This window comes from Apodemus sylvaticus, chromosome 10 (genome assembly GCF_947179515.1).
Source record: "Apodemus sylvaticus chromosome 10, mApoSyl1.1, whole genome shotgun sequence".
Taxonomy (NCBI): Eukaryota; Metazoa; Chordata; class Mammalia; order Rodentia; family Muridae; genus Apodemus; species Apodemus sylvaticus.
In genome coordinates, this window is record NC_067481.1 from 16,103,379 (window position 1) to 16,128,353 (window position 24,975).

The 24,975-nt window shown below is 38.1% G+C and overlaps 1 protein-coding gene across 3 annotated transcripts in view; it reads left to right on the forward strand.

Moving 5' to 3' along the window:
• Smurf2 (SMAD specific E3 ubiquitin protein ligase 2) overlaps positions 1 to 24,975 on the forward strand; it is a 111,051-nt gene that overhangs the window by 49,313 nt on the left and 36,763 nt on the right. For 2 of the 3 annotated variants that reach the window (XM_052194744.1, XM_052194745.1), the window contains 6 exons: positions 1,579 to 1,687; positions 7,306 to 7,439; positions 10,604 to 10,669; positions 15,007 to 15,091; positions 20,724 to 20,807; positions 24,156 to 24,358. In XM_052194744.1, coding sequence (XP_052050704.1) covers positions 1,579 to 1,687; positions 7,306 to 7,439; positions 10,604 to 10,669; positions 15,007 to 15,091; positions 20,724 to 20,807; positions 24,156 to 24,358 — 681 coding nt within the window. Of the gene's footprint in view, positions 1 to 1,578; positions 1,688 to 7,305; positions 7,440 to 10,603; positions 10,670 to 15,006; positions 15,092 to 20,723; positions 20,808 to 23,113; positions 23,709 to 24,155; positions 24,359 to 24,975 lie in introns of those variants that run through there. The other variant, XM_052194746.1, reaches the window with a different exon arrangement.

A 24,975-nucleotide genomic window follows, 5' to 3' on the forward strand; every position in this document is an offset into this window, starting at 1 on the left:
TTTGGTTTTGGGGAATTCTTTTTGTTTGTTTTTGGTTTTATGACTCATAGTTGTAGAGGTTTCCAGCTCATGTGTAACTGGCTCAGTTTATGTAGCCCTGTGATAAGGCAGACCATGTAGCAGGGAGGACATAGTGAGGCTGCTCACTTCACCATGGTTGGAAAGCAGAGATGACAGGGATGAGACAGAGTAGGACAGAAACGAGATACAGCATCAGAGCTATACCTCAAGGACTCTGTTCCTTCAGCAGGGTCTCATTACCGCCCAGAATAGCCCGTCATATTATGAATGCGTCAGTGGGTTACTCTTGATAAGGTTAAGGTCTTTATAAACCAGTCCCTCACCAACCACCCCTGGGTATTGCTGTAGTAGGGACCAGTCTAACACCGCTATTGGGGTACATTCCAAATATAATATAATATAATATAATATAATATAATATAATATAATATAATATAATATAATATAATATAATATAGAATATTAGTTCCTCATGTTGTTGTGACCTCCATAAAATTATTTTCTTTTGTTTTAAAGATTTATTTATCTATTATGTGTAAGTACACTGTAGCTGTCTTCAGACACCCCAGAAGAGGGTGTCAGATCGCGTTACAGATGGTTGTGAGCCACCATGTAGTTGCTGGGATTTGAACTCAGGACTTTTCAAAGAGCAGTCATTGCTCTTAACCATTAAGCCATCTCTCCAGCCCCCAGTTATTTTCATTATTTCTTCATGACTATAATGTTGCTGCTCTTATGAATCATAGTGTAAATATCTTGTTTTCCGATGGTTTTAGTCAGCTCCTGTGAAGGGGTCCTTTGATTCCCCCCAAGGGGTTGCAACTCACGGGTTGAGAACTGCTGCTTTAGACTTTGTTCATACTTTTCACTACTATGTGTACATTGAGCTAGTTATGATTTGATATTTAATCTTTTTATTCATTTGTAAAATAGAGATGACCACACTCATTTCCTTCAGAGGATTATTGTAAAGATTTAAGACAAAGCATTTTGAATAATTCCCATTGTGTTTGCTGTTTTAGTCGGATAACCAAGCATTTCCTTGCTGTTGATTTCCTTTCCTGTGTTTGCTATTTTCATTTCCTTTTTGTGGTGTTTCTTATTACTTGTAGTCATTATTTGGTAGCAGTTTTTAAGCAGTTTGACTTTTCTGAAATTGATGTTCTGTGTGACAGCTATGTTTAACAAGCCTTTTAAATGAGCTACTAAGACAGTTGTGTCAAAGGAAAGAGTGGGAATGTTTGATCATTCACCTTCTTAGAGGTCAGTGGCTACGTACAATCCTAAAGTACCCAGGCACCATGTAGACCATGGTAGTGTTTAACAGAATGCTGCAAGTTGGGAAAAACATATAATTCTGATATCAAATGTGGAAGTGACCTCAATGTTTGGTTAAAAATAGCCCCTCACCCTCTGTGTGCATATGTGTGTGTGTGTGTGTCTGAATGTCAGAATGGAAAAATCTTTTATAGCAAATAATAATCCTCACGTAATTAATTTTTTATCTTACATGTCTAGGTAATTTTTTAGTTTAAAGTACTTCCCTTTTTCCCACAGGTCTCCCTGATCCGTTTGCTAAAGTGGTAGTTGATGGTTCTGGGCAGTGCCATTCTACAGATACTGTGAAGAACACACTTGATCCAAAGTGGAATCAGCATTATGACCTGTAGGTATAAATGGTTAATCTGAAATGTAATATTTAATTAATTAATGTAATATAATCTATTAAAAGAATCATGGAAAATGATTTCTGTTTGTATATAATACAGTTTCTTTTACTTTTTCACAATTGTACCATGGGTCTCAAACATGGTAGGTAAGCACTCTATCACTGAACCCTCACCTCCTTTTTTTACTTTTATGTGTTTTATGTGAGGTTGGTCTTACTCAGTTGCTCAGGCAGACCTTGAACTGGAAATCTTCCTACTTCACCCTTCTAAATAGCTAGGATTGCAGGCCTGCCAACACAAGGGGCTCAGCCTTATGATTTGACATCTATAAAAGAGGAGCTAGACCCAGTGGAAAAATGCTTTGAATTATTGATAAACAAAGCAGACAGGCATGCGCGCGCGTGAATACACACACACACACACACACACACACACACACACACACACACAGTTAAAAGAAAGAAAACATATCTTGAAAAAGTTACAGCCGTATTTCTTGATAGGTTCAAGTTACCTTTTCTTGAAGACTAGTGATAATTGAAGATCTTTTCATGTGCTTGATGGGACTTTTTAAATTTATTTATTAATTATTTTCTTTCTTTACATTTCAAATGTTATCCCCCTTCCTGGTCTCCCTTCCATAAATTTTTATTTTATAGTTTATTTTTCTCTTTTTTTTAAGTTGATATTCAATCTTATAACTAACATACTTATTATAATTATATCTCCCTTTGACCTCACATATGCTATAAATTCATCAAGTATACAAAGGGTATACATGTATAATAGTCATATTACTTTTATAACAGCATAAACTTGCTAATAGCTCACAAATAATAAATCATATTTTCCCATAATAGACTTCCATGCAATTATTAAAATTAGTATAGGTCATTACCTACAGGCATGGTAAATTGGCAAAAACTTTTTTTTATTATACTCAACACTATATATGTGTATGTATTTTTATACCAATCATAAAATGATGGACATGTTATTAAATGAACATAAATAGATAAAGTGTTTTTGTTTGTTTTGTTTCCAGTAGAACTTAAGATCTTGGCTTTTACTGTGGTACAAACCCAAAATTAGAACAATTTTTAGACATTGGAGTTTATTGTGATCAGGCTGTACTTCGATGTCCCTCACATCACCAACGGATTTTACCTCCATAGTAGCTAAGAGTTGACAGTTCTGCTGCACCAAGGAATGAATTGTAGGCACAATTATTTGGATACAGATTTCCTGCTATGGTCAAAGCTATTTGACTTGAGTAATTGTCATCATTCTCAGCCCACAGGGAACAGGTTACATTCATTTAAGAAATGGTGTGTGTGTATTAAGATGGTCTATCCATGAAGTCATTCATCAACTATTTCAATGAAAAATGGTTCTGCTTGGAGGGTGGCACAGACATTAGGTGAGGGTAAGATTCTGGTTCATTGGCTCTGATGATTTTGAAAAGCATTCATCTCAGGAAAAGAGTAACTTATAAGGTCCTCTTCTTCAAAATTGATATAATAATTATAATTATCAAGCAAAAAATTCAGTCTGACTCTTTGTTGTTCTCTTACAAACCACCTTCAAAATTGTCTATGTTTCTTTTGGCTGCATAAATAATTTTGAAACATGTAAGCTGCTCTGAAAACCATACTACAGTGTGAAAACATCAAATAAACATCCCTCCTACTAATAGAGAGACTGGGATAGAAGCATGATTTCAAGACCATTATGTGGTACACAGCAAGACACTGTCACATACAAACAAGCAGAAAGTGTATATGGCTTGTACAATATTGGACATATTTCTCCAATTACTAAATTAAAGAGACCATTGTGTGACAGCCAACAAATTTCTAATTCCTCATATGTTTGAATTTCAATCGATTAGGATATGTTGGTAATATTAATTTTCATACTAAGAGATATTAAGGAAAAGTGATTGTTACTTCCTGTTATTTTTGTTGTTAGAGGTAGAATTATGTTTGTGTGGGTTTGTTGAAAGATTACTTTATTGCTTTAGTTTTCTTCCTTGTGTTGATGTTTTCCATCTATTATCCTTTGTAGGGCTGGATTTGTAGAAAGATAATTGTGTAAATTTGGTTTTATCATGGAATATCTTGTTTTCTCCATCTATGGTAATTGAGAGTTTTGCTGGGCATAGTAGCCTGAGCTGACATTTGTGTTCTCTTAGGGTCTGTATGAGGTCTGCCCATCTAGCTTTCATAGTCTCTGGTGAGAAGTTTGGTGTAATTCTGATAGGCCTGCCTTTATGTGTTACTTGACCTTTTTCCTTTACTTCTTTTAATATTCTTTGTTTACTACATTTGGTGTTTTGATTATTATGTGATGGGAGGAATTTTTTTTTCAGGTCCAGTCTATTTGGAATTCTGTAGGCTGCTTGTATGTTCACAGGCATCTCCTTCTTTGTATCAGGGAAGTTTCCTTGTATAATTTTGTTGAAGATATTTCCTGGCCCTTTAAGTTGGGAATCTTCACTCCCTTCTATACCTATTATCCTTAGGTTTGGTCTTCTTACTGTGTCCTGGATTTCCTGGATGTTTTGGGTTATAGGCTTTTTACTTTTTGCATTTTCTTTCACTGTTATGTCAATGTTTTCTATGGCATCTTCTGCCCCTGAGATTCTCTTCTAGCTCTTGTATTTTGTTGGTAATGCTTGCATTTATAACTCCTGATCTCTTTCCTAGGTTTTCTAACTCCAGGGTTGTCTACCTTTGTGCTTTCTTTTTTGTTTCTATTCCAAGAAACATTCTTGTTCCATTTTTAGATCCTGGGTGGTTTTGTTCATTTCCTTCACCTGTTTGATTGTGTTTTCCTGTAATTCTTTAAGGGATTTTTTTTGTGTGTGTTTCTTCTTTAAGGGGTTCGATTTGTTTACCTGTGTTCTTCTGTATTTCTTTAAGGGAGTTATTTATTTATGACCTTCTTAAGGTCCTCTGTCATCATCATGAGAAGTGATTTTAGATTTGAATCTTGCTTTTCCAGTGCAATGGTATATCCAGGACTTGCTATGGTGGGAGAAATGGGTTCTGATGATACCAAGAAATCTTGGTTTCTGTTGCTTATGTTCTTATGCTTGTCTCCTGCCATCTGGTTATCTCTAGTGCTACCTGCCCTTGCTATATCTGACTGGAGCCTGTCCCTCCTGTGATCCTGGTTGTATCATAACTAATTAGAGTCAAGCTGTCTCTGGAATCCTGTGATCCTGAAATCCTGAGATCCTGAGATCCTGGGATTCTGGGATCCTGTGATCCTATGTTCCTATGTTCCTGGGCGTGTTAGAGCGCCTGGGAGAGGAGCTTCCTCTGGGCGTTATGGGGTGGGGCTTATTTTATAGTTAGTATTAACTGGCTACCTAAGGAGGTCTGTCTTACATGTGGAGGGGACAAGATAGAGAAACACTTGGGATCATTTTGTTAAATCATTTCATCTAGAAAGGATAACATACATTATACTTTAGCCAAAATCTTAACTGCATATATAATATTGTATTCTACATGATAATATTGTGTTCCCTTATAGAGATATTCCTTATGTTAGACCATCTTTAATTTTGTTTATAAATCTTATACTTGTGGGGGAAGTTGAGGTTCTAATAATAGAGATTTCTATTTAAGTTTAAAGCTGGGTGCAGTGGTGTGTGCCTATAGTACTACTTATTCAGGAGGATTGTAAGTTCTCAGTTCCTGTATGGACTACATAGCAGGACTCTTTCTTAAAAACTGCAACAGCAACAAAGTGTTTAGCTTATAGGTTTAAAAGAATTCATTTTTCTTCTATCCATGTGTATTAAATTATACAAGTTTTCTTTAAAATGAAAACAGAGACCACCTAAATATGATTTCTAATTAGTTTCTGACCTTGAAATATTTTGACAGAATGTTTTTGACTTATAAAACTTTAGTGCTTGCAGTTATTTTCAAAAGGCCTATAATTATAAAATTATCAAAAATTACAGTTTAGAATTTCAAATCTTGTCTGGCAGTGGTGGTGCACACCTTTAATCCCAGCACTTGGGAGGCAGAAGCAGGCAGATCGGAGTTGAGGCCAGCCTGGTATACAGAGTGAGTTCTGGGATGGCCAGGGCTACACAAAGAAACCCTGTCTTGAAAAACAAAAACAAAAAAACAAACAAAACAAACAAAAGAATTTCAAATCTTTTTGTATCATAGTAAACATAAAGAATATGTTGGTACATGTACTAAATAGATAAGTGTTCCTTAGGCCAGTAGTGGGCTACTGAGGCCTCAAGAGTCACTATTTTAGAATAGCTGCAAACTAGTTAGGAAATAGTAGTGTGTGTGTGTGTGTGTGTGTGTGTGTGTGTGTTGTATTACTTGTTACTATGTGATGTAACATGCAGTAGTTACTTACCAGTAGGTATCTTGTAGGTGTTTTTGAGAATTGATGCATGCCTACTCTGTGACAGTTTAGAACATCTCATTTGTAAGCAGTAGGCCATTTTAGAGCCAGGTTTGATGCCCCAAACCTGTAATCCACCAGGAAGCAGATGTGCAGGAGGCAGGCAGGTCAAAAGCCAATCTGGTCTAAACAAACAATAACAAAACAGGCCTAGACACGTAGCTTAGTTGGTAGAGTACTAGCCAAGCATGTGTAGAGAGAGCCCTTGGTTTGATCCCAGCATTATCTAAAACTGGATATAGTAACACATGCCTATAATCCCAGCACTTGGTGGTTGAAAGCAAGATCACATAGTGAGTTCAAGGCCAGCCTGGGCTGCATTAGACCATCACTCAAAGCAAAGGGAGAAGAAACAATCTTTTATTTTTATAAAGCGAATGTATTGACTTGCATTGCATGAATGTCAGGGTGATCACTCTTTAGACACACTGGATCCAGGGCTAAGTGCATCTTCCATGTTCCTTGGTTTTGTTTTATTGACTGATAGTATAAGATCAAGGTTGCTGGACCAAAAATGTGACCTCTTAGAATCACTGAAAGAAAGTTAGGTTCTGATCACATGATTATGTTTTAAACATGTTTTTGCATGACTTGATGCCATGTTAATAATTGGCCATGATAGAGCTTTTACATACTTGCAGGCATATGCACAGACAAGTATAGTAACGCTTTTCCCTGCTCTGCTTGTCTGCAGGCAGTGAAGTGAAATCTACAAGAGTCCTGCTCGCTCAAGGCCTGCATATAGGAAAGAAGCAGGGGAAAAGCGTTACAAACAACTTTTGTTCTACAGCATTTAAAAATATAACAGGTAGGTCAGATTTTTGGTCTATCAGCCTTGATAGTGCCTCTTGAAGGTGAACTAAGTATCTGAGGTAATAATTAAAATATGAGTATTCTTTCTACATCTGAATGACATTCCCAAACCCTAAAATAGCTTTTTTTTAAAACAATTTTTACCCAACATGAGATTGAAAAAAAAAGGGATTATATTAAAAATTATTTTAAATGTTTTTAAAGTTTAAGTTTGGTACTTTGGATTTATTGAGTTCAGAACATAGTTTGCTTCTTTTAGCTGTATTCTGAAATATACTTGGTATGTTAGGATGTTAAGAACCATAGTTGTGTCCTCTTTATAATCACCCAGTTGTTCATGTGGCTGCTTGCCTTGTAGGTACATTGGGAGGTCGGACTCCGTCACGATCAGCGTGTGGAACCATAAGAAGATCCATAAGAAGCAAGGCGCCGGCTTCCTCGGCTGTGTCCGCCTCCTCTCCAACGCCATCAGCCGCCTCAAGGACACTGGCTGTGAGGAAATAACTTTTCAATTAGAAAATATGTATGACAACTTTTATGTAATGGATGTCCAAAACTTAGTTCCCATATATATCTGAAACATTGATAAAAATTCCTGGTCTATATTTATTTAATAGACACAAAAATGAAACATTGTGGGCTGGCAAAATGGTTTGGTGGGTTAGCCAGCAGCCAGAGGAGGTAGCTCGCTCGCTCTCTCCTTCTCCTCCTCCTTCTCACTTCCCTTCTTTCTCCCCCTTTCTCCTCCCTAGCACATTCTTAATACTTAAATCAATTTTTTTCCAGAAATGAAACATTTTAAGGATTTGATTCTAAAGGTGAATCAGAGAGGATGCTTGAGCGTCCAGTAATTTATGATATTCAGAAGTGATTGACATTTGGGGCTTGTCTCAGACCAGATAAAGGCAGCTCACCTTGTAGAGTTAAGAGTTAAATGCAAAGACCCATGGCAGAACAAGATACCGAGAATAAAGGATGGTGGAGTCTTGACCTCTAGACAAGATATTTGCACCAAACGTTTAGGGTTCAGGAAACATTGAGGAAGAGGGGTGAAATGAATGTATAAGGCACAGGATGGGGAGAGGGCCTCCAAAATGCTATCTGCAAAGCATAACATGGCCATAGCAACCATGACTTCATACTAGCTGTGTATACGGCAAGGAGGTCCAGAGGGCCAGCCTTTCTAACATTCCGTTGTGGAGGGAGAAGAACCCAGGCCTAGCACCCAGTGCTGATCTGTTTCCCAAGTAAGAGATCTTGAGAGAGAAGGGGAGTGGGACCCAGGCATGTACACCGGCAGAGCCACCAGATGCTCATGGGTAGCTCCACAGCTTTAAACTACATGAAACACTGAAAAACCAGCAAAGCAAAACTAAACCACAACTTTTGGTCAATAGGCAAAAGAGATTTGTGAGGAAGAGAGGAGGAGTGGGTGGTAGAGTTGGGAAGGAAACAGGAGGGGAGAGTGGTCAGAGAATATCACATATGTGTATGAAATTGTAGAAGAACAAAATTTACTAGAGAGAGAGAGAGAGAGAGAGAGAGAGAGAGAGAGAGGTGATTGCCATCCAGAAGGTTAGAAAGAAAGGTAACAATATGCATGCCTTTAAAAAAATTTTAGCACCTAGTTTTTGTTGGATTTTTTTTAAATAGAAGTAAATTTTTATTTAAGTGATTAGAATCAGTTTAAAAATACATTTGAGAATAAAATAGTTATCTTGACTACTTGATTATAGCCTCTTTCTCACCATCCTGCATATTAGAAAGCAGAGGCATTAGAAAAAGTTTCTATAGTGTATTGGTGGATTGACTTACCACGTCTGTCTCATGTAACCCTGGGACAATATAAAGTGAGGACATGACTGCTCTAAGGTATGATTGAAGGAAAGGTTTTGTTTTGTTTGTGAAATAGGGTTTGTTTATGCAGCTTTGGTTGTCTTAAAACTACCTCTGTAGACCAGGCTGGCTTCAAACTTAAGAGATCCACCTGTCTGCGCCTCAGTACTGGGATTAAGGCATGTGCCACTAACACCCAGCTGGCAAGGTTTTTATTGTAGGTATGAGGAAAGTACAGTCAGAGGCATCTGAAGAGTCCAGAGTAGGGGGAGAAAGTGGTAGGCTGAGCATGTCCAGCAGATTAAAATGGGCCATTAGAGGAGAAAAGGGTGTGGTAGACGAGAATGGAGTGTCACTAACACAGGAAGACAGAGAGGAAAGAGAGCCTGGGGCTGAAGTGGTAGTGGAATATATAGGAAGGAGAAGCTGGGAGAAGGGAAGCCCACAAGCTGGAGAAATTTAAGTAGAGGATTGGGATGCAAAGACCTGGGAAGAATCAGGGTGCCAGCATAGATTCTGTGACAAGAATTTGCTATGCTTAGCCCAAAGACTACCGTGTGCTTTAGAATGCTAATAGGCACCACAGTTAGCCATTGGTTCTGATACTTTTGGACCTGACAGGGGTATCTTGCCATTCGGATATAGTTGGAAATACCTTTTTCAGCAGATGTTTTGTTTGTATGATTCTGTAGAAATTTTTAATGTGGAAAAAAATCAGTTTTGTCATGAATGCCTAAGGTAATAAAGAAACCCACATGAATTTTATCTAAGGAAATTAGTAAACAAAATCACTATAAGTTTAGCTTTGCTATATTAAAAGATGTACAATGAGATGTATAAATATTGGCCTGTTACAGTAAAGGGAGATAACTGAGTTACAGGTTCTAAAACAGAGGAACTTAAGTGCCTAAGCCACTGAGACAGTCTTAGCTCCCAGGTTAGCAGGGTACTGAGCAATAGGAGAGAGAGCTGGGCCAACAAGCTTCTACATATGGATAGAAACTGTTACACTGCCCAATTCAACAGGAAGATGTAATTTATAAACCCAGCCAGCATGCTGTGGGCGACATTGTACCTTATAACTTTGGCCGGGAGCATACCAGTGTTGTATTGATTTTACAGATGAGGCATCTGAAAGAACTGTTACAAAATGATTGTTACCTCAAGTCTACAGCTTTGTTCAGCTTCCTCTCCTTTTCTTCTCCTTCTCCCCCCCTCCTCTTTCTCTTCCTCCTTCTTTTCTTCTTCTTTTTAAAGACAGTTTCTCTCTTTAGGCATGGTTGTCCTGGAACTTGCTCTGTAGACCAGGCTGGCATGCACTGCCATCACCTGACACCCCTTGCCTTAATACTTATTTTGTGTTCTTTTGAATGGTTTTATATATATAACAGCAGACATTATTCAGCACTTACATGCCGCATACTATACTGAGAGCTGTATATAATAATCTGATTTAATCCTTGAAAAATTAGATAGGTTCTGTTACATATCTAAAAGCCAGAACTTGAGTATAAATTGCTTAGGACCAACAACTATTGAGAGGTAAGGTAAGCCAAGGCTCAGACTGAAGTGATCCAAAGCTTTGGAGAGAGCCATTCGTCACCAATGTAGTGCTTCATGTTTTTGAAATCTGAATTTGTCAGAACTTGCTGAGTTGTTTAAATTTGCTACATATGTAGCTATAGATTTTTAAGCATTCATTTTATAATTAGAATGATTATTAAAGATAGGTCTAGTTTTCAATGATCTGTGAAAATTTAGTATCATTCATAGATTATAGATGTTAGAATTTCTGATACTTTTTATTTTTATTTGAATAGATCAGAGGTTGGATTTATGCAAACTGGGGCCAAATGACAATGATACAGTTCGAGGACAAATTGTAGGTAAGTGTGAAATTTAAAATTCTGAATTCTATCTCCTTTTAAACTGCCATAGGTCTAATTTTTTTTAAAGAGAGAGTCTCATATAGCCCAGACTATTCTTGAACTTGGTGTCTAGCCAGAGTTGACCTTAAATTTTTGATCCTCCTCCTGCCTTTGTCTCCTGAGTGCAGGTTTTGTGATGTGCTGTGAATCAAATCCAGAGCTTTATATATGGTAGACAAGTGTTCTACCAACTGAGCCCTATCCTTAGTCATCTAAAAAACCTCTGATTACCATGGAATTGACATGAATCATATAAGATGCTATAGTGGGTTCAGTATACAGCATGACTTAATTTATATATGTATATTTATTTACACACACACACACACACACACACACACACACACACACACACACACACACACACACACACTTGAGATGGCTCAGTGGATAAGATCATGTGCTGTGCAAGCATGAGGACCAGAGTTCAAAGCTGTCTGCCTTAGAGTCCTACCATATGATGCATCTTGAGCAATCTAAGATTGAGGGCAGTTGAAAATGATCTATTAGACCATTTCCATTAAGTGTCTTGTGTGATTCTTCCTTTTTATTCGGAGTTAATGTTACTCTATCAGATAATGTTATTGTCATTTAATGTTACTCTGTCAGTGCTCATTTTTTTCTGTTAGCAGATTTCTACAACAATGCAATAAACACTAACCAAGTTACTAAGCAATGGCTTTTTTTTTTTTTTTTTTTTTAATTTATATGAGTACAGTGTCGCTGTCTTCAGACACACCAGAAGAGGGCATTGGATCCCATTACAGATGGTTGTGAGCCACCATGTGGTTGCTGGGAACTGAACTCAGAACTTCTGGAAGAGCAGTGAGTGTTGTTAACCAATGAGCCATCTCTCCAGCCCAGCTTTGGGGCTTCTTAAGTTAGATGAATAAATTGCTGCTTCCCCACTTGAGGTAGAGCGGGATTTAGACTAAAATAATTTTTACTCTTTCAGAAAAGTTTTCGTTCCCAAAAGTACAGCAAGCATTTGAATCCATATGTGGAAAGCTGTCTGAGCAGCCATATAACAAACCCTGTGACACTTGTCCTTGGGCGTGTCTAGACAGCAAACCACTGATAAGTTCTGTTTTCAAACTGAGACAAGGTAAATACTTCAAACATAAACCCTTTCACACAAACCTTTTACATGTAATTTGCCTGCTGATTTGGTATTCTATGTAATGTTTGCCAGTTTATAGTTTTAGGTAACAAAAATAGTTTCACTAGCTATAGCTATAAATTTGTATAAACTAGACACAATGCTACATACTTATAATTCCAGCACATGAGGCAGATGGATCACAGGTTTGCAACCAGCTTGGACTAGGAAACTATTTCAAGCACTTGCCTCCGTATAGCAGACTTGACTTTGTCATATTAAAAATGTACTTATTAGAACAAGTGTTTTACTTTATGTGTGCCTATGTAAAGATTTTTTGTGAAACTGAATATTATAGTATAACGATTATTAAAAACATAAGCTATATTTAAAAATCTTGTTATGTCTTTTTTTTGTTGATTTTGTTTTGTTTTGTTTTTTGGATTTGGTTTTTTCGAGACAGGGTTTCTCTGTATAGCCCTGGCTGTCCTGAAACTCACTCTGTAGACCAGGCTGGCCTCAAACTCAGAAATTCGCCTGCCTCTGCCTCCCAGAGTGCTGGGATTACAGGCGTGCACCACCACCGTCCGGCTTTGTTATGTCATTCTTAAACACAGTAAATCCAGTTCAGGGACTTAATGGACTTAGGCACAAGCATACATACATGGACTTAGACACATATATATGTACATACATATATGCATATATACATAGACATGGATATGATTTTTTTATATATGATTATATATATATCATAATATATAATTTTGCATATATATAGAGATTTTATTCTATAACCCAGGTTGGTCTTGTACTCACAGTGATTCAGCTGTCTCAGCCTTCTCTGAGTGCTAGGATTATAGGCATGAGCTCCCACATCTAGCTCATGATATCCTTTGGGAAAAAATGGAGAAAAACCACTGTAGAAAACTCACCATTTTATTTGGGTGATGGAACGTTGTTACTGCCACATTCCGGAGGAAGAAGGAGGGCAGTCTTAAATTGAAGGATAGTCCAGTTTGAGGAGCAAGTTTTTCTTCTGGAGCTGGAGAGACAGTTCAACAGTTAAGAGCACTTGCTGCTCTGTCAGCTGAGACCCACGTTTTGTTCCCATTATCTACATCAGGCAGCTCTTAAAACCACCTGTAACAGTAGTTACAGAAAATTCAGTGCCCTCTTCTGGGCTCTGTAGGCACCTACATGCTCATGGTGTACATCATCCACTGTGGTTTATGCAAAGGCAAATGGAGTAATAAAATAACATTAACAATGACATCATAAACTTATAAACAAAAATAATTAAATACCTGACTAATCCAAGCTCAGGGGAACACACATATGACCCTGGCACTTGAGAGGTAGAGGCGGGAAGATCAGGTTGTCTGGGTCCTCTTCAGCTACATAGTGAATCTGAGACCAGCCTAAGCTACATGGAACCCTGTCTTTTAAAAAAACATTGAGGCAGGTTGTTGGTACGAGCCTTAATCCTACTACTCAGAAGGGAGAGGCAGAAACATCTCTTAGTTCAGGGCCAGCTTGGTCTATGGAGAGATTTTTAGGACACCCAGGGCTACACAGAGAAACTCTGTCTTAGAAAAAACAAAATAAGCAAGACGCATTCTGGAAATATCACTTTGTTTTTCTTCTATTTGATAATTAAATAACTTAGTGATTCATTCTTTTTTATAAAACATTTACATTTATTGAGGTATGGTGTATTACAGTTCTCTCCTTTAAATTAAGCTTAATATAAAGGAGATTTGTCTTGAAATTGTTTTTTTTTTTCTAAAACTTTAGCCAGGTGTGGTAGTTCATGCATATAATTCCAACATTAAAGACGTTAAAGAAATAGTATTTCCATGAGTTTGTGGGCTGGGTGGGCAATGTAATAAACTCAAGGCCACTCTTTATACATAATGAGACCTTTTGTCAAAGAATACCACAGAATGTCAAACAATGAGAGATGGCTCAGTGACTAAGAAGAGTGCCTGCTGCTTCCTCACATAACCCACTGGGTCTTTTTTCATTACTCACATTGTAACTCACAACCATCCATTAAGTTCTAGGGACTTAGCACCTCTGACTAGGCTTTCATATGGTATACATGTACACATATGGACAAAACACTTAGACACATACAATAAATACATCTTTTTTTTTAAAGCCTAAAAAATAGCACTCCCTCTCCAAATTTTAAGAGAAGTTTGAGATCTTTCTTTGAAAAAAAAGTCTTTGGATATCATATTTTATGTTGTAACTTACGAATTCTAAAAATGTTAGGGAATAGTGAAATTTGGCCATGTCTCTTCTATCTTTGGGGAACATGCCAAAAATAGAATTAAGAAATAGTAGGACAAGGAAGAACTTCAGTAGGACAAGGAAGAGCTATCATGTAACCTAACTTCCTTATTATTTGGTCTTGGATTATGAAAACTTGCACTGAATTAGGTGTTCTGGTGCTGGCTACATTAGAGCCTATATGCTCTGTTCCCAAGCTGCTCAGTAGTAATTTTATACTACACTTCATACTGACATGCTGTTAATACTCATGTGACCAAAGGTTTGTCCCATTGCTGGGATCCAGTGTATTTTTTATAGCAGTTCATATTTTCAAGAATGCAACCTAAGTTCATGGGAAGTTTCAGACTGTGTTTTCAGACTTTCTAAATGTCCTGTTTCTTATGTGCAGTGGGTGACATTGCCCTATTCTAATGTTGAAAAAGGGCACTAGATTCTTCCTTCAAATCACAACAAAATCAGGAAAACTTTGATTTTTAACATTACATCTAAAAGGAAAAATCTATGAGAAAAGAAGTTGGAGATTTTAGTAGAAACCAAGGAATTCATTCTAAACTCTGCTAGTAGGTTTTTACAGTGCTAGGAGCCTCATGCATGCTAGGCAAGAATACTGTCACTGAAGTTCATCAGTATTCTCAGTAAGTCTAAAGAAGTAAAATAATCTACATTTTATGCTACTTGGTTTTCTGAGACAAGGGCTTCTCAATGTATGTATAGGCTGGGCTTAAATTTGCTGTACACCCAGGCTAACATCACACTTCAGCAATCCTTGTGTCTCATCCTTCTGAGTGCTGGGATGACAGACAAGCACCATCACATTTGGCTTAACATGGATATTTTGCTTGACAGAACTGGAAAACACTGTCAAAATCTTAATAATGATTTTGTTTTTTAATAGTAAGTCTTCAATCTAGAGACCGAATAGGCACGGGAGGACAAGTTGTGGACTGCAGTCGTTTGTTTGACAATGATTTACCAGATGGGTAAGTGGATATCTCAGAGTCATTAGAGGTGTGTGTGCAACAGTGCTGCCCTCAAGCTAGTGACCAAAGAGTTTCTATGAGCATAGAAACAGAACATAGATTTCTCTTCTACTTGGAAAATTATAAGAACTTGCCACAAGTGGTGTTAAATTTCATTTAAAAGAGTTTTGAAAAGGAAGAAAAGGAAATTTCTTGTCAAATATTTCTTCTGCTTTAAATTTATTTATTTTTATGAATTTTAGTTCTGTTTTCTTTATTGATATTTTCATTTTATTGGTTATTTATTGACATTTCAAATGTTATACCCCTTCCCAGTTTCTCCTCCACAAACCCCCTATTCCTCCCTACTTCCCCGCCACCTCTATGAGGGTGCTCCCCGACCCACCCAACCACTCCTGCCTCAGCACCCTACCATTCACCTACCCAGGGTAAATTTTTTTTGTTTTGAAGGAAAAGATTTTCCTTTAATTATCTAGAATAGAGCATATAAGTACTGAATTTGAATATATTGCTTTATTTTTAGAGTTAAGGAAAGGAGCATTGAGTAATAGTAATTGTAACATGGTGACATTTAGTGAAGTATATTTGTGTCAAGCAGTTCAGGGTATGATGTTACTTAATTCTTGTGGCAGCAAAGACAGGTATAGTGACCACCTGAGTTCTGGTCCTCATTCTTCTGCTAAGTGATGCTATACATTTATTTAACTTTTGCAAACTTTAGCATGATGATTGATGGAGTATGCCATACAATTTGGTGCAAGAGTTAGATGAATTCATTCATGTAAAGCTGTTCAATATTTTGTACATCATAAGTGCTTGCTTAATAAGCTAGGAGTAGTGGCACACACCTTTAATCCCAGCAGAGGCAAACAGATTTGTGAGTTTGAGACCAGCTTGGTCTACTTAATGAGTTCCAGGACAGCCAGGGCTACATAGTGAGACCTTGTCTAATAAATAAATAACACAAAACAAAAACAGGTACTGAATAATTAGCTACTTTTTAAAAATGTTACTACTATTGTTCTCATTTTACAACAAAGAAAGTGGAAACCAATATGAGTCATTTGCCAGAGGTTATGTAATAAGTGAGGAAGCTGGATTTATGCCTGTCTTAATTCCCAAGCTTATGAACTTTATCCCTATTCTCCACTTTTTATACTAAGTCTGATACTTTGCTGATTTTTTTTTTATTTTAAAGTATTTTTATTTAACTTCAATGAAATATAACTTAAAATAAATTGTACCCACTTACAGTAGATGTGGTTAATTGGTTGACTTTTAGCTCAACTTATTGTTTATAATTTTATCACATTTATTTGTGTGAATTTGTGAGTATATGTGAGCTACAGTGTGTATGTGGGGTCAGAAGACAACTTTTGTAGGTTGGCTCTTTTCTTACGATATGGATCCTCTGAATCAAACACAAGTTGTTACTGGGCAGGAAGTACCTTTATCCACTCAGCCATCTTGCTCATCTCAGTCATGTCTTATTTTGACATAAAATTTTATATACAAGTTCTAGTGTTTGCATATTTTGTTTAAACTTTAAAAATTCTAAAATTGTTCTAGGCATAGTGACCTACTCTTACCAATCTGAGCTATTGGGAGGTTGAGGCAGTAGGATCATGAATTTAAGGTCAGCTTGGAATACATAGTGAGTTCCAAGGTAGTATGAGTTGTATTGTAAGGCCCTGCCTCACGGAGACAGACAGTTTGCGGGGCTGGAGAGATGCTCACCCAGTAAAAGAGCTTGTCTCTCTTGCTGATGACTGTAATTCAGTTCCCAGTTCCTACTGCAGGCTCACAAATACCTGTGACTCAAATTCCAAGATATTCAACATTCTCATCTTGCCTCCTTGGGTACTTAAACACACATCAACATATATAGTTATACATGCACACAGGTACATAAAAATAAATCTCAAAGACAAATCAATTGGTGCTACAGAGATAGGCCAGTGGTTAAGAACATGTGCTGCTCTTAGAGAGAATGTGAATTCAGTTCTCAACACCTACATCAGGCAGCCATCTTTAATTTCAGCTCTAGGTGATCTGATTCCCTCTTTTTGGGCACTACACATGAATAAAAGTAGACGGTAAAAATCAGTTTAAAAATTAGTATAGGATCCGATAGAGGGCTAATATCCAATATATACAAAGAACTCAAGAAGTTAAGACTCCAGAGAACCAAATAACCCTGTTAAAAATGGGGTACAGAGCCGGGCGGTGGTGGCGCACGCCTGTAATCCCAGCACTCGGGAGGCAGAGGCAGGCGGATTTCTGAGTTCGAGGCCAGCCTGGTCTACAGAGTGAGTTCCAGGACAGCCAGGGCTACACAGAGAAACCCTGTCTCGAAAAAAAAAAGGGGGGGGGAGGGTACAGAGCTAAACAAAAGAATTCTCAACTGAGGAATACAGAATGGCTGAGAAGCAGCTAAAGAAATGTTCAACATCCTTAATCTTCAGGGAAATGCAATTAAAACAACCCTGAAATTCCACCTCACACCAGTCAGAATGGCTAAGATCAAAAACTCGGGTGACAGCAGATGCTGGTGAGGATATAGCGAAAGAGAAATGTTCCTCCATTGTTGGTGGGATTGCAAGCTGGTCCAACCACTCTGGAAATCAGTCTGGCGATTCCTCAGAAAACTAGACATAGTACTACCTAAAGACCCAGCATATACCCAGAAGATGCTCCAACATATATCAAAGACACATGCTCCACTATGTTTATAGCAGCCTTATTTATAATAGCCAGAAGCTGGAAATAACCCTGATGTCCCTCAACAGAGGAATGGATACAGAAAAATGTAGTACATTTACACAGTGGAGTTCTACTCAGCTATTAAAAATAATGAATTCATGAAATTTGCAGGCAAATAGATGGAACTAGAAAATATTGTCCTGAGTGAGGTAATCCAATCACAAAAGAACACACATGGTATGCACTCACTGATAAGTGAATATTAGCCCAGAAGCTGGGAATACCCAAGATAAAATTCACAGACCACATGAAGCTCAAGAAGGAAGACTTCGGTCCTTCTTAGAAGGGAGGATCAAAATACCCATGGGAAGAGATACAGAGACAATGTGTGGAGCAGAGATTGAAGGAAAGGTCATTTAGAGACTGCCCCACCTGGGTATCAATTCCATATACAGTTACCAAACCCAGACACTATAGTGGATGCCAACACGTGCTTGCTGACAGGAGCCTGATATAGTTGTCTCCTGAGAGGCCAGTGCCTGACAAATACAGAAGTGGATGCTCACAGCCAACCAATGGACTAAGTACAGGGTCCCCAATGGAGCAGCTAGAGAAAGGACCCAAGGAGCTGAAGGGGTTTGCAGCCCCATAGGAGAAACAACAATATGAACCAACCAGTAACCCCAGAGCTTCCAGGGACTAAACCACCAACCAAAGAGTACACATGGAGGGACCCATGGCTCCAGCTGTGTATGTATCAGAGGAGGGCCTTGTCAGATATAAGTGAGAGGGGAGGCCATTTGTCCTGTGAAGGCGAGATGCTCCAGTGTAGAGGAATGCCAGGACAGGGAAGCTGGAGTGGAAGGGTTGGTGAATAGGGGAAGGGGAGATGGGATGGGGATTTTTGGAGGGGAAAAGAGTAAAGGGGATAACATTTGAAATGTAAATAAAGAAAATATCTAATAAAAAAAATTAGTATGGGGCTGGTGAGATGGCTTAGGAGATAAAATGATTGCCACCAAGGCTGACAATGTGAACCCCAGACCCACAAAGTGGAACGATAGAACAGTTTCTACAGCTAGGCAGTGGTGGGACACGCCTTTAATCCCAGCACTTTGGAGGCAGAGGCAGGCGGATTTCTGAGTTCGATGCCAGTCTGGTCTACAGAGTGAGTTCCAGAACAGCCAGGGCTATACAGAGAAACCCTGTCTTTGAAAAACTAAAACTAAAACAAAAACGAACAGTTTCTACAAATTGCCCTCAGAACTATATACCTGTACTGTGGCATGTGCACTCCTATACATATTCAGGTAAATATATGCATATAATATATAAATGTCTACATTTTTAATTGGTAAAAATAACTATAGATCATTTTTAGCTTTTTAAAGTGTTTAAATTATGTCTAGATGTATATGTCTGTGTGTGTGTTTATGTGCTTATTGGACTTGGAGTTACACAGATAGTTGTAAGCTGCCCTATGTGGGTGCTGGGAACTGAACTTGGGCACTCTAGAAGAACAGCAAGTGTTACTAACCACTGAGCCACTTGTCTAGCCCTTTGTTTTAGCTTCTTGATAAATCTGTTAGTTTTTTTTTTTTTTTTGGTTTTTTTTTGGTTTTTTCGAGACAGGGTTTCTCTGTGTAGCCCTGGCTGTCCTGGAACTCACTCTGTAAGACCAGGCTGGCCTCGAACTCAGAAATTTGCCTGCCTCTGCCTCCCAGAGTGTTGGGATTACAGGCGTGCGCCACCACCGCCTGGCTTGTTAATTCTTTTTTGAAAATGGAGTCTGTGGTGTTTTTCACAAGAAAGTTAAAAGATGAAGTAATTAATATTGAGACAGTATATCAATGTGAGACATAACCTTTTCTTGCTGATTATTATTGAATTATAATTTTAACCACAGGAGGAATATAACCACATTTCCACAGTCATTTGGGTATTTCATTCGATGAAATGGCATAAAGAGTTTAGGGATAAATGGTATTTTTATTTTTAAAAACTAGAGAACTAAAGAGATGGTTTACCATTTAAGAGCACTGGCTGCTCTTCCAAAGAATCCAGCTTCAATTCCCAGCCCCCACATGTTGACTTCCAACCATCTGTACCTCCAGTTCCAGGTGATGGGATACTCTCTTCTAGCCTCTGAAGGCACCAGGCATGAACATGATGCACAGACAGATAGACAGACAGATAAAACATCCATGTCTATAGAATAAGGAGATAAATTTTTGGGTTTTTTTTTTTTTTTGTTGTTGTTGTTTTTTGTTTTTTCTGTTTTTTTTTTTGTTTTGTTGTTGTTGTTGTTGTTTTTTCGAGACAGGGTTTCTCTGTATAGCCCTGGCTGTCCTGGAACTCACTCTGTAGACCAGGCTGTCCTGGAACTCAGAAATTTGCCTGCCTCTGCCTCCCAGAGTACTGGGATTACAAGAGTGTGCCACCACCACCCACCCTGAGATGAAATTTTTAAAATTGAGTTTCAAGAACTTTTAGATACTTTCCAAGTAATTTTTTTTTTTTAAATTACAAGGGATTGAAATTTTTTTAGACTGGATTCTAATCCTTGAGCTTAATTGCTGTAAAATTTGATGCAATTAATGATTAATGTGTCAGTTCAGGCATGTACCACAAAATTTGTGGGAAATTATTGTCAATTTAACTGTTACTAAAGTTTTTTTTTAAAGTTTTCAGTTTGGCTGATAAGAAAAATATTACTTCAACAAAATAGCTCGAAGTTCTGTAAACGCTGTTGTATAATTCTAATGAAAGTTGAAAAAAAAGCAGGTTCTTTATGAATGGATTTCCTATATTGTCTTCTATGGTTTGTGATAGAAAGTCTTACTGACTTAGTGGTTGCAGAGAGAACATTCCAAGTCTCACTTCCGGCTGACACTTATTAATGTCCTGTTTCTCAATGCTTTAATTGCAGTTGGGAAGAAAGGCGAACTGCTTCTGGAAGAATCCAGTATCTAAACCACATCACAAGAACTACACAGTGGGAACGCCCAACACGGTAAAATCATACAAGTATTTTCTATGGTCTGTGCTAGCCTTTCCTGGATTCCTTTCTGTTATCTGATTTCCCCATTGCTTTATACTGGTCTTGGAGTGCTATTATTATTTTTAAAATATTTATATTTAAATTCTGTTTTTAAATGTATTTACAATAATTGTATTTGAAGTACAGTGACTTGTTTTAGTTTTTGAGACAGTGTCCCTTTACATAGATAGCCCTGTTTGTCCTGGAAATCGTATGTGTAGAGAAAGCTGGCCTCAAATTCATATCTGTTTCTGCCTCTCCAGTGATGAATTAAGGGAATGTGCTACCATGTGTGGCTCCTATTACTTTTTAAAAGAAATAATAGTTAACAGAGACTTTTCACAGGTCAATCCTTTGTATATCCATGATCTTCAGTGGTGCTCAGTAACCAAATAAATGACTAGGACACATAGTTATTTTGTTTCTTGTTGTCATTAGTTTGTATTTGAATATTAATGGCTGTTATGAACTATTTATTCAAGATCTCCATAAGGGGATGCTATTAGATCATGGCTAAGTAGGGTATATGATCAAGAAAATCCATATGGAAGGTGAGTATCTGAGAGTGAGTGGTGAGGAGATGGTGGCCTTGCAAAGGAAAAGTCTGAAGTAGATCCTGACAGGTGGTGGTAGGTGGATAGAGCCCCTGTATTTGTGGTACATCCTGTGTAGAGACATCAGGATGCAAGACAGTTCTTTGAAACTGAAAGGAGTGCTTTTAAAGCAGCTGAAAATGAGTAAGGTGAGTGCTTTACCTCCTCTGTACTCCTGTTCACAAGTAAGAATAAAGCTGAGATGCCATCTTTGCTAGTGTTTACTGGTTCCTGTGATTCCTGCACAGGCCTGGCACTCAGAATAAATTATTAGATGGTTTCCATTAGCTGTATCTGCTTTTGTTTATTGAGGATTGTTTAACTTATTGAAATCAAGCTTGCTTGTTTGCTTGCTTGCTTTTCCCTCCCTCCCTCCCTCCCTCCCTTCTTTCCTTCCTTCCTTTCCCTTCCTCCCTCCCTCCCTCCCTCCCTCTCTCCTGCTGTTGTTATCTTGCTGTCTGGATCATGCTAGTCTAGAGCTTGGAATATAGTCCAGCCTACACTTGAACTCAAGATTCCCGTGCTTTATCCTTCGAAGTGCTGTGATTATATGTGCATGCACCATACCCAGCTTAGAAGGTGTTTTATTACATTATGAATGTCTGATTAAAGCTTTGCCATTTTAAAATTTTTAAACAATTATACTTTCCCATTTCCCTTTCTTTCCTCCAAACACTCCCATGTGTTACCCTTCTTTCAAATTTATCACCTTAAAAAAGTTGCTATCTATCTATCCATCCATCCATCCATCTGTCTTCCTAAATAGAAAAATATGACCCACTCAGTCCATATGTTGTTACTTGTATGTATGTTTCCAGTACTGACTATTGGGTAATAGATAACCAGCCGATGTACTCTTCCCTAGGGAAGATGATTTCCTCCTTCTATCAGTGTTTGTTAGTTGCCTTGAGTTCTTTGTTTATGCTGAAGTGTCATGAACTATCTTGTCATTTTTAAAAATGCTCAGTTCAAAGTTACATTTATTTCTAATTCAAGCTGTCTAGATTATCAATTAAACTGAAGAACCTATTTTTATCCTAATAGCATAAATGAATTTATACCTATGTCATTGTTTAAGTGAAACCTGCTTTCTTCTAACTCATCTTTAATTTCCTCATGTATGTAAAGCATTTTTCCCCCTTAATGAATGTTAGTTTGAAAATGAGCTTTGGGGGCTGGAAAGATGTTTTGATAGGTAAGAGCAATAGTTGCTCTTGCAGAGGACTCAGACCTGATTCCCAGCCACCTGCACGGCGGCTCATGATTGTGTGTATTTCCAGTCCCAGACCGTCTGATATCTTCTTCTGGCAAGGACCCTAAGCATTTATATGATATACATATGCTGACAAAATACCCCCACACAGATGGGTATTTTTAAAAAGAGCTTTTAATTTAGATGTGATTAATTTAGCTGTGATGGCTTACATGTCTTTTCCCACTGCCTACCCAGAAAGCTGAGCAGGAGAATTGCTATGATGTGAGACCCTGCCTCAAGAAAAGAAAGAAAATGAATTGTTGGGCTAGAAATACAGCTCAGTGGTAGAGAACAAAGCAAGAACAAAATCAGTGAAAATGAACTCCATTACCTGTTGTTTTTGAAGATTACTTTATAGAATAGAAAGTCTTTGATAAGATTTATTAGCTTCTTTATTTGATAACATTTATTAAGGTACTTTTATTCCTTACATGTGACTGACAGAGTGACGTGGCTATTTATAATAGAGAATAAGCTACCTAAACTTCCTTCCTCCCAAGAATATTGTAGAGGACAGCGAACAAAAATGCAGGTGCAAATAAATGAATACCAGAGATAACTAATTGCTGCATTGAGTAACTAAGGCAGTGTACAGTGGTTCTTTACTTATTGATTAGGATTCTGTCCAATGAAGTTAAAAGTGAAAAAATTAGGTTCAATATGCATATTTTATTACATGTAGCTTAACAATGAGGTATGCTGTAGAATAGCCATTACTTACCCTCCTGATGAGGTTGACTGGGAGCTGTAGCTTGCGGCTGTTATCTAGTAGTTTGAAGATCTCTATACCTTATATATCACTCACTAGCCCAGAAAAAGGTAAAAATTTAAAGTGCACTTTTGACTAACTGCTGATGGCTTTTGACTATCAAAAGGTCAAGAAATGACAAGTTGAGAGCTGTATGCGGTGGCTCATGCCTGCAGCCCTGGCTCTCTGGAGGCTGAGGCAAATGGATTGCTATGAATCACAGCCAGCCTGAACTACAGAGTGAGGTCTTTTCCCAAAAAACAAAACCAGCAAAACTTGTAAGTTGTACTATTATAAGTTGGGAACTGTTTGCTATCAAATTGTAGGGCGAGTTCTGTGCATTAGAAGATCTCCCAGGAGGCAGTGTTTAAGCATGAACTGTTTTGAGTGACAAAGAGCCATACCTAGAAAGAGGTACTGTTTACAAGGACTAAAGGGCACATGACTTCCACAAATTAAAGGCGTAGAGGAACACCTACTTGTCAAAAGCCCTGTGGGAGGGAAAATGGTGGAAATCAGGTCTAAGTCCTTGTGCTTAGTGACCCAGTAGCACATATACAACTATGTATGGATATTTTTAAAACTTAATTGAAATTGTGTTTCCTTTATGCATCTTATTTTCTTGCCTGATTTGCTATATTTTCACTATATTGTATATGTTGTCTTGAGACCTCTGGTTTTCCTGTCTAAATTGGTGACTTTTTTCCCTTGTCACTTTTCAATAGACCGGCGTCAGAATATTCTAGTCCTGGCAGACCTCTTAGCTGCTTTGTGGATGAGAATACTCCAATTACTGGAACAAATGGTGCAACGTGTGGACAGTCTTCAGACCCCAGACTAGCAGAGAGAAGAGTCAGGTCTCAGCGACATAGAAATTACATGAGCAGGACACACTTACACACTCCTCCAGACCTACCAGAAGGCTATGGTATGGTTATAGCAAAGGGAGCATTCACCTTGCTTTAAGAATGTCAGAGAACTATTTGGGTTTTTGTTTTGTTTTGTTTTGTTTGTTTTGTTTTTTTGAGACTGGGTTTCTCTGTCATCTTGGCTGTCCTGGAGCTCTCTCTATAGATCAGGCTGACCTCCAACTCAGAGATCCGCCTGCCTCTGCCTCCTGAGTACTGGGATTAAAGGTGTGAGCCACCACCACCACCACCACCACCACCACCACCACCGCCGCCTCCTCCTCCTCCTCTGCCGCACCACTCAGCCAGAGAACTAACTTTTTTAAAAAATTGTCAGAAGTTGTCTGTTTTGAGATAGGGTCTCCTATAGCTCAGGCTCACAGTGTAGGCAGACAGCCCTTGAACTCCTGATATTCCTTTCTCTGCCCACTCACCATACATTGGGATTATAAGTGTGTACCACGACGCTGTACTTTAAAATAGTACTAATGTCTGAAAGTTAATTAGGCCTGAGGATGCTAGCATGATCAAGGCCCTGTACTCATCTGTGGAATGGTTATAGGAAAAACATACTACACTAGACAGTAGAGGGGGGCTAATCAGGGATTAGGGATTCTGTGTGAAAGTAAATATAATC